We start from the raw sequence: 13900 nt of genomic DNA on the forward strand, positions 1-13900 counted from the left end.
GCTGAAGTCTCGCAATCTTTCCGATGATGTTTTGTTCCGCGGTGTTTTTCTGCACCCTGCTTTGTTTGGGAACTCCTCGGGTGGTGGTTGATCAGACTGCAAGGCCTGGGAAAATGTCCAGGTGTCTCTGGTCTCCTTTGTCTCTTAACTCACTCATGATTATGATGGTGATGGTGAAGCTGGAGGGTGTTTCAGAGTGCAGTTTTCTGAGGTGCGCCCAGCTGCGCCTTTGGCAGGACGGTTGGATAAAGGCAGCATACGCTGTGTGAAGAGGAGCTTGGGCATCTCTCTGCTGGTGGCTTTGGTCTGCAGCAGTGAGTCCAGCTCCTTTCCGTGGCTTGCTTCAGCAGACTGCTTGTCAGAAATCACTGGGGCTCCCCCACAGCATCGCTCTGTATCATCCCAACTTCGGACACTTCTTCTTGCAGCCTTGCAGGCTTTTATAATAGATGCCTGTGTGTTGCTCACCCTCAGTTACTTCTTGAAATAAATTCCAACTATATGCCTCTTGAATTAAAATAATTTTACTCTTCTTTCCTGTCGTTGTGTATTTTATCACCTCCTTTGGCCTGTGGAACAGGTGTCCCTAGTGGATTAACTACAGGAGAGTTAAATCCACTGGATTTTCAGCTCCCTGTGTATGTGTGGGGTATTATGGGAACACAGCTTTAGTTTGAATATCCACTATGGCTTGGCTGCTTGCAGAGTGCTGAATGCTGTTCTCCTGGACACCCAAAATCAAGCTCTAGCAATTCTCTTTTATTCAAGTGAAAATCTTAGTTCTCTGCTTTTTGTTTTCACTGCTTTCTCTGCAGGTTTAAAGGATTTCCTGCCCAGCCCATCAAAAGAGCAAATTGCCTTCCACAGCACCAAGGGTTTGCAATGCATCGCGCCCTTAATAGAGTCGGTAGAGGAGACTCCTCAGCCCATCCCAGCGAAGATCAGAGGACATATTCCCAGATGGATTCATGGCAATCTTCTAAGGAATGGTCCTGGGAAGTTTGAGTTTGGTGAGGAGAAGTAAGTCTAGGTTTGGTGAGTTTAATGATTCTGGCCTGGACTCTGCCTAAATCTAAAGGGGCCACTCCACCCCTGCCCCAAATCTCTCACCTCTGTTTGGAGCACCTCAGAGTTTATTTTTAAGCATGGCAAGGAAGAAATGATGTTAACCACTCTCTTCAGAACACTTGCTCCGTCATCTGGAAACTCCCAGTGGGCTCACTGAAAATAGGAGCAAGGTTAACTTATTAAGGTTGGAGGAGCCGAGTCACAGAGAGGCTGTGACCTACTCAGAAAGATATAATAAGGGAACAGAGCCAGGGATTAAAGTATCCACACTCCTAGTCCTTTGTCATTAACAAAAGTCCATCCCACGAGCCCTCTGAAATCCGGGGCAAGATTTACGAAGTTGGTTGCACTAAATTGTGTGAGTTGCTTTAGAAGCAAATCCATCTCATTTGAAAAATAATATATTAAAATATTTCGAGAAGGCAACTACTCCCTTTGGCTTGGAGTCTGCCATTCCAGCTAACTGGCAATCCTAGTGCTTCCTCCAAAACAGCTGATGGCAGCAACTGGCAAAGGGCCGTATTTTCAGAGACAGACCATAAGGATTTTTCAAAGTCTCAGAGATCTCTCGTTTTGGAGATAACAGCAGCCTGCAAACAGCTGAGAGCTAAAGGCTCCTTCTTGTGCGCTTGGGCTTTCAGTAATAATTTCTCTTCTGGTTGTACAGTAAAGCACAATTTCTATCCCCTATGCAGAAATCTGCAGAGTCATTGGTTTACCAGTCTGGACTATTTTCCCCCAAAGTTGATACATAACATTTTCAGAAGTCCCTGAGGTCCAATTTCAACAGTAATACAAGGACCCCAAATTTCCCTGAATGTCAGAGTCTAACTTCAGGTCCCACAGCTGCAAATACACTTCATTTGTTGCACTCTGTTAAAATGTTTTCCCAGACTTATCACAAGGCTCTGCATGTTCAGGTGATCCTGGGATCTGAGTGTTGGTGTTTTACAAACAATAATAACCCTAAAGGCAAGAGGGGGCAGTGTAGCAGAACGTCGTACAGCGCCCAACTCTTGTTTTCTTATGTGCCTCTTCCTGAAGATTTAACCATTGGTTTGACGGCATGGCCCTGCTGCATCAGTTCCAGCTGGAGAACGGCACAGTGACGTACCGGAGCAAGTTTCTGCAGAGCGGTGCCTACCTGACCAACAGCCAGCAGAACCGCATCGTGGTCTCGGAGTTCGGGACGCTGGCAATGCCAGACCCATGCAAGAGTGTCTTTGAGCGTTTCTTGTCACGCTTTGAGATGCCACGTAAGAGGGTTTCTAAGAAATAAGAATGTTCTGAGATTTTCTTGGGGACCTTGTGGTTAGATTTCAAGGGAGGTGTGAGGAAGTCTGGTAGGCCTATTCCCAGCCCATGTCTGTCTTAGAAGATGACCCCTTGGACCACCACCACCAAACCCACAAGCTGGCGTCTGACTTAGCTGGGAGAGGCACATTCAGTTCAGTGTTTAGTGCCACTTCAGCTCACTCGATTCCAGCTGTATATTTCCAACAGAAATATTTCCCCAAAGAACACCCTGTGCAGTCCTGATTAATAAGCATTAGTCTGCTGTTCTACCTGAGACAGAGCTTTGCCCTTAAAACGCCTTACCTTGCTAAGCTTGTAGGGTAAGTGGGCTAATCCTTCCCTTCCTGTACTAAGATGCAGCAGATAGGAGTGGGGTGAGAGACGGTGTTGCACAGGAATGCAGGACCACTGCCTACAGCATTCTGTGTACATCAGGAAAGAAATGGCTTAAATGCAAATAAAGTGCTTTCCCCTAAAATCGGAACAGACCTAAAGTTTGCAGCTTGTTACTCGTGTAGGATCCATGTCCTCAGAAGAAATGTCAGGGCAGGATCCATCTTCTCTGTTCTCCTCAGAACAGATAGCTTCACTTGCTGCTCTGCCTAGCTCGCCAACTCCCCTGGGGCTTTCCCAATACATTTCAGAACTAGCTGTGTGCCCTGATCATCTCTCCCTAGCTCCTGCACACCCTTGTCTATTTGACTCTTCACACACGTGTAGGCTGCTCCTCACTACAAGGCAGCCTGTCCTCTGGGCTGTTCCTACACCAGCATGAGGCTCCATGTTCAACTCGCACACAGTGTTCAGCTGAGGGGGAATTGCTTTTTCCTCAGCTATTCTCAGCCACCTGGCTGGTGAGTCCTAGCTCCCCTAGGAGTAGCAAGAAGAGCTCTGACTGTTGTCCATGTGTAGTCCTCCAAAGGTGTCTCCCCGACTGAGTCTTAGAGAGAGAGAGAGACTAGGGAAGAAGCAGCATTCCCTGTCACACAAATAGTGTCCCTGCTCTCCACTCAGACCGAGCTGCAGCTTCAAGTCTTGACCCTTGTTTCCAGTGGTGTAAATCAAACATGCCACTCCTTGTAGACTGTCAGAGGAGAGGACTTTTACTAGATATGAAAGAGAGAGGGCTATGAAGAAATAAGAGGTCAGAAACAAAGGGCATATGGAAATATGAAGATTATCTTGGCTTCACTGCAGTGATTTCCACAGGAACCAGTCCTTGTCCTTTTATCCTGAACTCACCTGTGCAGACAGTTTCCTGAGTGCCTTTGTAGATTAGTGAGGTATTTCTAATCAATCACAGAGTGATTAGTGTCATTGCAAATGGGTTTATTTGTTTAAATGTGTCTAACTTGCTGTAATGTGACACGAGCTTAAACAGAGCTGTGTACAACGCCGGGATTTCATTTCAGAACCAAGTGACAATGCCAGTGTGAACTACGTCGTGTATAAAGGAGACTATTATGTCACCAGCGAGAACATCTTCATGTACAAAGTGGACCCAGAAACGCTTGAAACAAAGGAAAAGGTGTGAGCAGGTGGGATAAGGGGGTTAGCTTGAGGTACAGGAGCATCACCCCTTGCTGTTTCGAAGAGCAGCGAGGGGGAACCAACATTCCAAAGGGAATCATCAGAGCAGCTTTTGACCATAGCCACAAGTGTATCTTCATGGTGTGCTTGAGTCCCTGAAAAATCTGCTCAGCAATGAGTCAGCTTTCACAAGTGAAGATGCAGTCACTGCCCACCGCAGCAAGGAAGGGGAGAGAGAGACAGACTCATTTCCGACTGCGGGCAGCTGGTGTTCTTCCAGTGTGCTCAGTGCTTGTCTGGGCTTGTCTGCACCCACTCGTGTGTGAAGAAGAAAGGGCATACAGAAAGAAATTCTCATCTCTGAGCTCAGATCTGGATTCTTGCTCTCTTTGTCCTTCCTATCTGTTCCCTTTATCTCCTTCTTACGCCCTCAGCATTGAACACACCAAAACAGCGCTTCAAAGTCTTGACTCCAACCTCTGTTGCAAATGGGGGGTGAAGTCAAGTTCAGCTGCCACTTAACTTTCTCCCATGTTAGCAAATGAGCAAAAAGTCAGAGCAGAAACCTTTCCGTACATTCCTCATCTCACAGGAGTGTGGCTGTATTGGAGGGAAGAAAATGCCTTGTGAAACGACAGCATAGGCTCTAGGTACCCCTGCCCTGTGCCCGTAGCGGGGATTGGGGTGTTTGCGGGGCTGGGTGATGGTGAGCAGGACTGAGGAAGGGTTCTGCCAGTCCGGAATCGGTACTGACTCTTGTGCTGTGGGTTACTATGGACTGTGCACTGCCACAAAACAGCTGGCTCAGTGCACGCTCCCGTGTGGAGGGCAGCCTTCCAGGAGCCCCTTCCTCCAGGTTTAGCTGTGGAGTGCAGCATGTCACTGTCATCTTGAAATGGGGAGTGCAGCAACTGGCTGTTTTATCTGCTTTGTAAACTGTAATCCAGGGGTGAAAAGACCCATGGGCATTTTTACTCCGAGTGTTCAGCTCTGAGCCATCTTGCCATTAAAAAACCTCTCTTTAAGCTGCCTCGTAGATGCAGTCTGGTATTTTTTGGCTACGTGAAGAAATGGAAGGGATGATTTCACATTTAAACTTTCCAATTTGAGTTGCCTTAAAACCATTTCGGTTTTCTAAGTTTCCAGGGGTGTGGTACTCTTTTCTGCTGGGGCTTTCCAAAGCGCCTCGGGTTGCATACTTGAAAGCCATTTTTTTTTTTTAAAAACTTTTGGAAAAGAAGTATATCTTCCATGCTTTAATTCCATGTTTCATGTTTAATTCCATGTTTAAATCCATGTTTCAATTAATGGATTGATCTTCCTCCAACTTCTTCCTTCAGGCTTTCTTCGCAACACACACCCTTTGCTGTCTGAGCCCAAATCCCACCCTAGCGCAAGAACCAGCAATACATGTTAAGAGTGCCCACAGCTGTAGCTTCGCCCTAACTGTTCCTTCTAGCTGTGGACAGCAGAGCTAAACTGTTTTCTCTGTGAGGAGAGGAAACACTGACTGTCAGCTAGCTATGGGTGCTGTCAAAAAACCCTGGTGATTTTTTGGGGCAGTGACTGTCTCTCCATGCGTGTCTGTCTGTGGCTAATGCTGGGGGCTAATGCTCGTAGGGGCAGTGTTCGCACTGCGTCAGCACTCCTGCCGTTAGTAATGTTCATGTCTCCCAGAGAAACGGCTAGTGCTGCTAGTCCTGTTTTATGGGTAGGACTAACACGGAGAGAAACATCATTAATTTGCAAGGATTTCAGGAAGACTGCAGGCGAAATGAAGGCTCAAGTCCTGATCCCGGATTAGGGCTGTAATCGTCAAGCTATTTGTCCTCAGACTTTGATAAAACTGTCATTCAGAGTTGATACAGAGCTGCAGGAACCTTCCATACTGACTGAAAATCTTTGGCATTTGCAGGTAGACTGGAGCAAGTTTGTTGCAGTGAATGGGGCCACTGCTCATCCTCATTATGAGTCTGATGGGACAACGTACAACATGGGCAATTCCTACGGGAAACATGGTAAGAGTGGGCACGAGCAGGCTGGGCTTGTGGCCAGGGTGTACCGGCTGCTTTTTGCTGCTGCTGCTTCAAGGAGCAGCTGTTGGAGTTTCCTTCAGTGCCTAAAGAGACCTCGAGATTGCTGTTTGTGTTAAAATGATGGCAAACCAGATTAGTTCTTATTTTGGGATGTCAGCGTGTCCCATAACAACAGCTTCTCTCAGCAGTTGGTTTCAGATACTTTATTTTAGCCTGTAAATATTCAATAGATTCTCCTCTTCCTCTTTCAAGCTTTGATGGAAAACGGGAGAATGATTTTTAAAGGCAGCGTTGAAGCCTGATCCAAAGAATTAGCCACGCGTTTTCCGCCTAAAATAATTGGCTTTGGATAAGGACCAGAGGGGTTTATACAGGAGAGAAGGTGGAATTTATTACAGTGACCTGGCTATCCTACAGCAAAGCTGATTTTTCTGGGCTATTTTTCTTCTTCCCAAAACTATAAGCATTACAACTAGCTGGGGATCTAGTTATGTCGACATGGCTGCTCAGAGCCGGTGTTCACCACCAGTTGCCTCCTCCTTCAGGTGCCTGAGGCCACTGAAGACAGCCACTGTCCTTTATTCCAATACCTCAGGCTGGTCCCAGTTCTCTGGACTACTGCCTGCTTTTAATCCTTTTTCATTTTTGCTGTTTTCATTTCCTTTTGGCTTTAGCAATATCTAGCTTTGCCGCAGGTTCTGTTTTCAGCTGGAGAGACCAAACTATAGATTATTATTTGAACGTGCCATTCTTTCCTGCCCATATGCTCGTTATTATTATTAGATAAGCATCAGTCATCACCAAGTCTCAGAGTTTTAATTTCCTGTGATACACAAGCTCTGAGCTCGGTTTTGTTCCTGATCCTATTATTATAGGAGACTCTTAACACAGGCAATGCATTGCAGACAGTAAAAATTAGATGGCAGTCTACCAGACTGAGAAGATCCTTCTACTTCCTTTCAAGCTTCTTATTTTTTTGCTAGGTAATCCTCTGAAGATTGTTCTGTCGACTTTAGCTGGCTTTTTCTTTTCTGCTCAGTTTAGCTATGATCGTGGTTCCCGGTATTCTAGGGAAACGGGATGGAACAGGGCCTGAGCTGGGCTTCCTGAGTGTGGACAGTCTCATATCTCAGTGATGTGGAACACGCTTTCTCCTTTCCAGGATCTAGGTATAATATCATTCAGGTCCCTCCACAAAAGCCAAACTGTAGTGACACGTTAGAGGGAGCAAAAGTGCTGTGCTCCATTGCTCCGATGGATAAGATGAAGCCCTCCTACTACCACAGTTTTGGTAAGAATGCTTTCTATCTCAAACTCTAGTTCTCTCTGGATTTAGTCTACTGTGAGGCAGAAAGGGACGTTCGCTGCCCTTTGCCTCGGAGATGATATTTTTTTTCATCTCATTTGCGCCATACTTGGATGATATCTCTTTCCTTCTCTTTTCAGGAATGAGTGAAAACTACATAATTTTCATTGAGCAACCCATCAAGCTGAATCTGTGGCAGATTATCACCTCCAAACTCCGTGGGGAAACCATTTTAGAAGGGATAAGCTGGGAGCCTGAGTACAATACCTGCTTCCACGTGGTGAATAAGCACACTGGGGAGGTAGGTGGGACTCTGGACTTTCCAGCAGCAGGGCAGCTGTAGCTGCAGTCAGATCCCAAGAGAAGAATGGTGGGTAGCAGCCACAAGTAGCTATATGAATTAGTCCAGAAGCTACTGCAATATAGGCTTTATAAGCACAGCTGTAGGTTTATCAGAAATGGGATTGGTTCAAGCATTTTCCTCTCTGATGATTCATTTCTTTGCCAGCCCTAGAAGAACAGGCTGAAATAAGCAGTTTGGCTTTCCTGGGACTGCAGCACAGGGGCTGAAACGCAGTTCCCAGGTACTACAGTATAAAAGGTCGATCGTCGCCTGAGAATGCTGGTATAGGGGTGGAATCATGACAGCAAGGGGCCTGTCCTGGGCTGACTTACAGGCTGGGGTTTCATCTGGTTTTGCCTACTTGCTGGCTTAAAGCAGCTGTTCTGTGGTAACACAAGGACACAAGACAAACACCAAGGAATGAGTAGGGAATGAAATGGGGGAGAGGAGAGAAAACTCTTTGAGGTGTGGCTGGGATCTTTAGAAGAAATTCAGTCTCTCTTACGGTCCTTGCAGACGCTGCCAGGGCAGTGGTACAGTAAGCCCTTTGCTACTTTCCATCAAATCAATGCCTTCGAAGATCATGGCTGTGTGGTCCTCGATCTGTGCTGCCAGGACGACGGCTCAACTCTGGCTACTTACAAACTTCAGAATATGCGGAGGAGTGGGGAAGGTCTTGATCAGGTAAGATCTGGGCCTTTGTGTGGCGTGGAATCCGATGGGGCCCCATGCTGGCTGAGTTACTTTTCTGAAGCAAGGCTCACATTAGTAGAATGGTGAACGCTATGGGGCTCCACAAAGCAGATGATGTTAATTGAGGAAAGGAGCCACGACTATATGGAAAAACTAAAATTATGATCTATTGATACGTTGGTATTTTTCTTACCTTTTAAATCTCTTAACAGATAATCTCCTTGGAGTGTTTCCTTGAAACTTTTAAAACTGGTATGTGACACAGATCTCCATCAGCCTGGAAGAATGTACTTTCGTTTTAAAATCTCATTTTTAGTGATACTCATTTTACATATCCCTGTGTAATAAATTTTTCCCCCAAGAAAGTATGCAAAAAATCAGTTTTTACATGACTTTTAAAGGGCAAAATAGAAAGAAAGCCTGTTTAAAGGCATTACTTCAGAAAACCATCCTTCATTATGTAAATGACAGAAACACAAACATCACTGAAACCCCTAGATTGTTCCTCACATTCACCTCACAACAGCATGTACTCATGAATCACTTATTACGCCCATCCAACCCTGTCCAAAGCACCATTTAAAGCCATCTAAGAGGCATTATTTTGCATAGGTCACACACTGAAAAAGTGGGGGTGCTTTCAGTTTCTTGTACTGCAGATGTGTTTACTGGAGACCCACCGGACTGTGGGTGAAGGGCAGGCGCTTCCACAACATGTTCAGACAAATCTGAACTTCCTCTGTCTATGGTCTAAGCCATCTAGAAGCAAATCTGATCTGATCTGAAAAGTGTATAGTTGTATCCCAAAGGGTCACTTTGTTCTGCTTGGTTGCTTTTTTTTTTTTGCGAAGATGATGAGGTGAACCTTAACACTATGCTGTACTTGAATTAATATGACCATTGGCTTTGCAAACTGATCCCAGCCTTCTGTGAGCACAAGAGAGCTATTACTGGATCCGACTGGAAGTTAACGATCTGATCTGTCACATCAGGCATGTGTTTCCAACACCCACATCTTTAATTGACAGGGGGCAGAGCCATTAAACTGCACACACAAACAAGAGCGAGTCAAACCAGAATCTTCGGTTTATGCTGCACCAAAGCCCCAAGGCATGCCCGAACATGATTTGTGCGTTTGTTTGCTGCTCTTTCGTCTGGCAGAGTCCCTCCACCAGTCAGTTTACTGTGGCTATATAAAACATAAAAGTTGTGAAAACATGGTTTCAAGATCAACACATGATTAAAGAGAAGTTTCCTGTTGAACTGGTGAGGTGCAGGTTGAAATAACTGGAAAAACTCCGGAAACAGGATGCTTGCTACCTGCTTCATTTAGAAGGCTTGCTATCTGAAGTATTATGGGTTCTAAACTTAGCTTGAACAGAACTTCAGTGGCAATGGTGGAATTATTTCACTCACGCAATCCCCTGAACGTCTGCCACAAGGGTGGCTGCTAGTTTGCTCTCCCCTTTGCTCTCCAAGCAAATCCAGCACAACCCTAGATGTCCCAAACGTGAAATCCATGTGTACCTGAGAATGGAAGAGGAAAATCATGCAGGCTAACTCCAGGCATTGGATAGAGGTACAGTAGTCTCCTGCTGACCTTATCATCCAGGGGGCAAGGCGGCTCCTCCAGAGACCGATGGAGAGCATTTAGGCAGATATTCTGTCATCCTTCAGTCAAGTCCCTCCTTCTGTTAATTTCACAGAGAGCCAGAGTTTAAGCTCCAGGATTAACAGCAGGCAGTATGGTCAGTGTCTGTATCATGCTGCATACAGTGTCTGTATCCCACAAAGATGTGAGACGGTCTACAGTCAAGCAGGTTTTCTTTTGAAGCTTTGTAACTGCATGCAGCTTATATAAAGTTCTTCTTCCAAACATGGTTCACATTATGTACATTAATGTAGAAGGTTCTCAGTGCTTTGGTCAGCCCCAGGCTTCCAGAGCGGTGCTGCCACTCATCATCGAAGGGGCTGGGTGCCTGAAATGCCACTCTTCTCTCTCCACCACCATAACCTTCTGTCTCTGTAATAGATCTATGACTCGATAACCCGAGCTTTTCCTCGCCGCTATGTTCTCCCTCTGAATGTTAATTCAGAGACACCCGTGGGGAAGGATCTGAACCCACTGCCTTACACACTGGCAAGGGCTGTGAAGGAGGCAGATGGCAAGGTATGTATGTCTATTCCCTTTCCAGATCTTGTCCACCGAGCAAGGTTTGGTCATTACTAAGATGGGACTTAGTGTTCTAGGCCAAAGAGTACCACATTGCCTTAAACGAGAGAGCAAAGACAGATTGTGACTTCCCAGAAATGCCCACGTGGATGATGAGCCTTTACGATAACTGGCCAAACTTCAGCTTCTTCATTGACAAAACCATCCATGCTTTTGCCTGGGTACAGAACTGTTCTGTTCTTCGCTTCCAGCTCTGAAAGCCCTGCATAGTGGCATTTTGTGCTACGGAACACGTGTTGTCTGCCATGAGTGGGGTCATCTCTGTGTGTGCTTTGTACGCCAGGTTGCTGAGTGCTGGAGCTAGGATTTTCTGAGCTAGCAGTGCAGGAGTACATGGACTTGCTCCTGTTCTTCGCATTAGATTGACGGAGTTCCCAAGGTCTGTGATGCTGAGTCAGTTCTTTGGGTGGAACAGATAAGGGAGATGGAATTGGCGCTTCCATCTGCCTCAGTGCAACATCAGGCTCATCTTTACACACCCTCCACAATGGCTGTGCGGTGGGTTGGTGGGACCAGTCAGGTCTTCTGCCCAGTCAAAGCTAAACTGACACTTACGTAATGCATACTTCTTCTAGGTCTGGTGCACACATGAAAATCTCTACCCTGAGGGCTTTGAAAAGGTTGGGGGCTTGGAGTTCCCCCAGATCAACTACTCTAAGTACAATGGTAGGAAATACCGTTACTTCTACGGATGTGGCTTTCGGCATTTGGTTGGAGATTCCTTGGTCAAGGTTGATGTGGAGACCAAGAATTTCAAGGTGAGGTGAAGTAAGGTTATCTTTTTTTCAGCAATAGGAGCCATTCCACTGAACTGGCCTTAAATATATGTCACTTAGTAGGTACTTTACTCTTTACGGGTATTTGTTCAAATGGGTGTGAGATAAGATTCCTAACTTCATCATCTCTCACCTAGCACCTTATGAATATGGCACACTTACCAAACAGGAAAGGACACCGCTCCAGGTTCCTAGACAGATGAGGGAACAGAAAACATTGGATAAAGTGTGTGTGTGTCTTGCAGACCAGAAAAGAGTCATCCCTTACCAGACAGTACAGAAAAGCGCAGGCAGTTGGAGATAAACAGCCAAGATACAAGGTTTAGGATATTTCCAACTGCAGACACAAGCTGGGATTTTTCCTGTGTCTCCCTTAAGCAGGAAATAGTGATCGCCAAAGCATTAAATGCTCATTAATCAGATATTTACTAATCAGAGGCTAGAGAGTTAGGAATCCTCAGACAGACGTGCCTATTTTAATTGTTCTGCTCCGGATACTGAGGTTGCAGGTAGAAGTGCCCCCCTCCAGCACAGCTTTGGGGTGCTGCGGCTCTGTGCCCTCAGGTGGTGCTGGGGATAGATCTCTCTGCTGACGCTGCACCTCGCTCTCCACACTGCCTGTGCACAACACGGTCTGCGCCACGGTGGTGTGAAGGTGGCTTGCTGGCTGGGATGGTGAAGTTTTCTGAGCTACCTGTGCCACCACAAACTGTTGGATGAAATGAGTAATAGGAACCCTTTTCCTTGCTTGTTTGCATGATGCCGGGCACGTTGGGCATGCTGTCACAGCAATGGCACCATCATACTACTGGAACAAAAAGAATTAATTCATTAATAACTGTAGTATTAATTATTAGACAGGTATTAACGAAATGAAATATGTCCATACGTTACTGTGCTTGATAGATTTGGCAGGAGGATGGATCCTACCCATCGGAGCCCGTGTTTGTACCGGTGCCTAATGCCGTGGCAGAAGACAGTGGAGTCATCTTGTCTGTTGTGGTCTCTCCCACTGAGGTAACTCATAGCTACTCGTTTGTCAAAGTCACCTAGCATTAGGTATTCTTTCTAAACCACAAAACTGAATTTGAGGGTCTCTGGCAGATAGTTCTAGCATCACGCTCCCCGAGGTGTGTGCCTCTGCCACTGCCAAGCACAGCCAGGCAGACTTCAGGTAGAAGTGTACCTCGGCACGTTGGCGTTTCTTGAGTGGCATCAGCGTCTATCAGTGCTCCTGGCCAGTGGTCTGCAGGGTCTGTCTGTACGGCCTGGCTGTGCATTTGGGCTCCCTTGTGTGTGACAGCGGGTTGGGCAGTGGAATGAAGCTCAGCCTGGGCATTCATTCTGTCTTTCTCTTCATCCTGCAGAACCAAAGTGCTTTCCTGCTTGTCTTGGATGCAGAGACTTTCAGAGAACTGGGGCGAGCAGAAGTCGCAGTGCAAATGCCTTACGGGTTTCATGGCATCTTCACTTCCCATTGACTGAATACCTTGTCACTTCTTGTAACTCAGAGCCAGATCAGGCTCTGAGGAAACCTCTGCTTGCTTTTACCTCCCACCTTTGCATTATGCTCTGGATGAACTACTCTTCCTCTATCATAACCTCTGACTCACTGCTGTATCCTAACAATGTACAGCAAAGAGTGTGAGGAAGGCAGCCCTGTTGCTCCAAGAGCCTGCTGCTTTATCTTCTGACTGTCTCGATAGACCAGTTAGCAGCCGTTCACCAAGGCTGCCATGTATAAGGCTTGCAAGGGAGAACATGGAAACTGAGAGGACCTTTACTGTCCCTTGGTAGCAGTGTGCTCTGAAGGGAAGAGAGTATCAGTGCTGAGGGCAGTGCCTTTGGTTAAACTGTACAAAGCAGAAGAGAGGAGTAAAACCAACTAGTAACAGGTAGTGCAGTGGAGGGATGTAATTTCACCCCCACTGCATAAAGATTGCCTTCAGTGACCTCCAGACGGTAGATGCAAACACTCACAGCTGTACTTGCAGTGCTTTTCTCTGTACACTAATGGTACCTTCAAATAAAACCTGGTGAAGTTTCTTCCTTCCTTTCTCTGCTCTTACCAGACCTATGGCCAACTTTGTGTTGTGCAGAAGAGCTCCAACCCCGACACACTCCTGTTAGATGCTCTTGTAAACATGCTTGACGTGTCTCTGCCATGCTCCTGCTTCACCAGCCCAGCTGGATGCAGCTCTGACGACTGACATTTCCCGCCCCCTCCCAATTCAACCAGAAATGGAACATGTACAACTCTGCTGTGACCTTGATACCCCTTTGCTCTTAAGCTGAGCACGTCAAGCTCTACCACTCTCTCATATGCTTTCTTCCGAGTTCCAGAAGTGAAAAATGGAACGGGAGCTCGTCAGCAGCTGGCGTGGGAGAGCATTCGCTGCCGCAGATCACAGCGGTGCCCTCTGGAGCTGCTGTCGCACCTCCGCGTTTGGCAGGGCTGACACCGCGGCTCTTCGCGGCCGCGTTTGTTTCCTCACTGTGTCTCTGGCTCCCCCGCCATCGCAGCGAGTCGTGCCGGAGCTACCAGCTGGGGACACGGAGGCGCCGCCGAGCGGTGGCGATCCACGAAGCGTTTCGCACACTTGCGCCTCGGAGCGCGGC

At 46.8% G+C, this 13900-nt stretch overlaps 1 protein-coding gene across 1 annotated transcript in view; it reads left to right on the forward strand.

Annotated features, from left to right (window-relative positions):
- Positions 1-12762, forward strand: part of BCO2 (beta-carotene oxygenase 2) — a 19992-nt gene extending 7230 nt beyond the window's left edge. Inside the window, exons 2-12 of the mRNA XM_010144020.1 lie at positions 816-1020; positions 2113-2324; positions 3777-3892; positions 5810-5912; positions 7093-7221; positions 7377-7537; positions 8096-8263; positions 10305-10442; positions 11081-11263; positions 12188-12298; positions 12649-12762. Of these exons, the coding sequence (XP_010142322.1) occupies positions 816-1020; positions 2113-2324; positions 3777-3892; positions 5810-5912; positions 7093-7221; positions 7377-7537; positions 8096-8263; positions 10305-10442; positions 11081-11263; positions 12188-12298; positions 12649-12762 (1640 nt within the window). The remainder of the gene's footprint in view (positions 1-815; positions 1021-2112; positions 2325-3776; positions 3893-5809; positions 5913-7092; positions 7222-7376; positions 7538-8095; positions 8264-10304; positions 10443-11080; positions 11264-12187; positions 12299-12648) is intronic.
- Positions 12763-13900: the final 1138 nt, after the last annotated feature.

This window comes from Buceros rhinoceros, unplaced genomic scaffold (genome assembly GCF_000710305.1).
Source record: "Buceros rhinoceros silvestris isolate BGI_N320 unplaced genomic scaffold, ASM71030v1 scaffold7689, whole genome shotgun sequence".
Lineage (NCBI taxonomy): Eukaryota > Metazoa > Chordata > Aves > Bucerotiformes > Bucerotidae > Buceros > Buceros rhinoceros.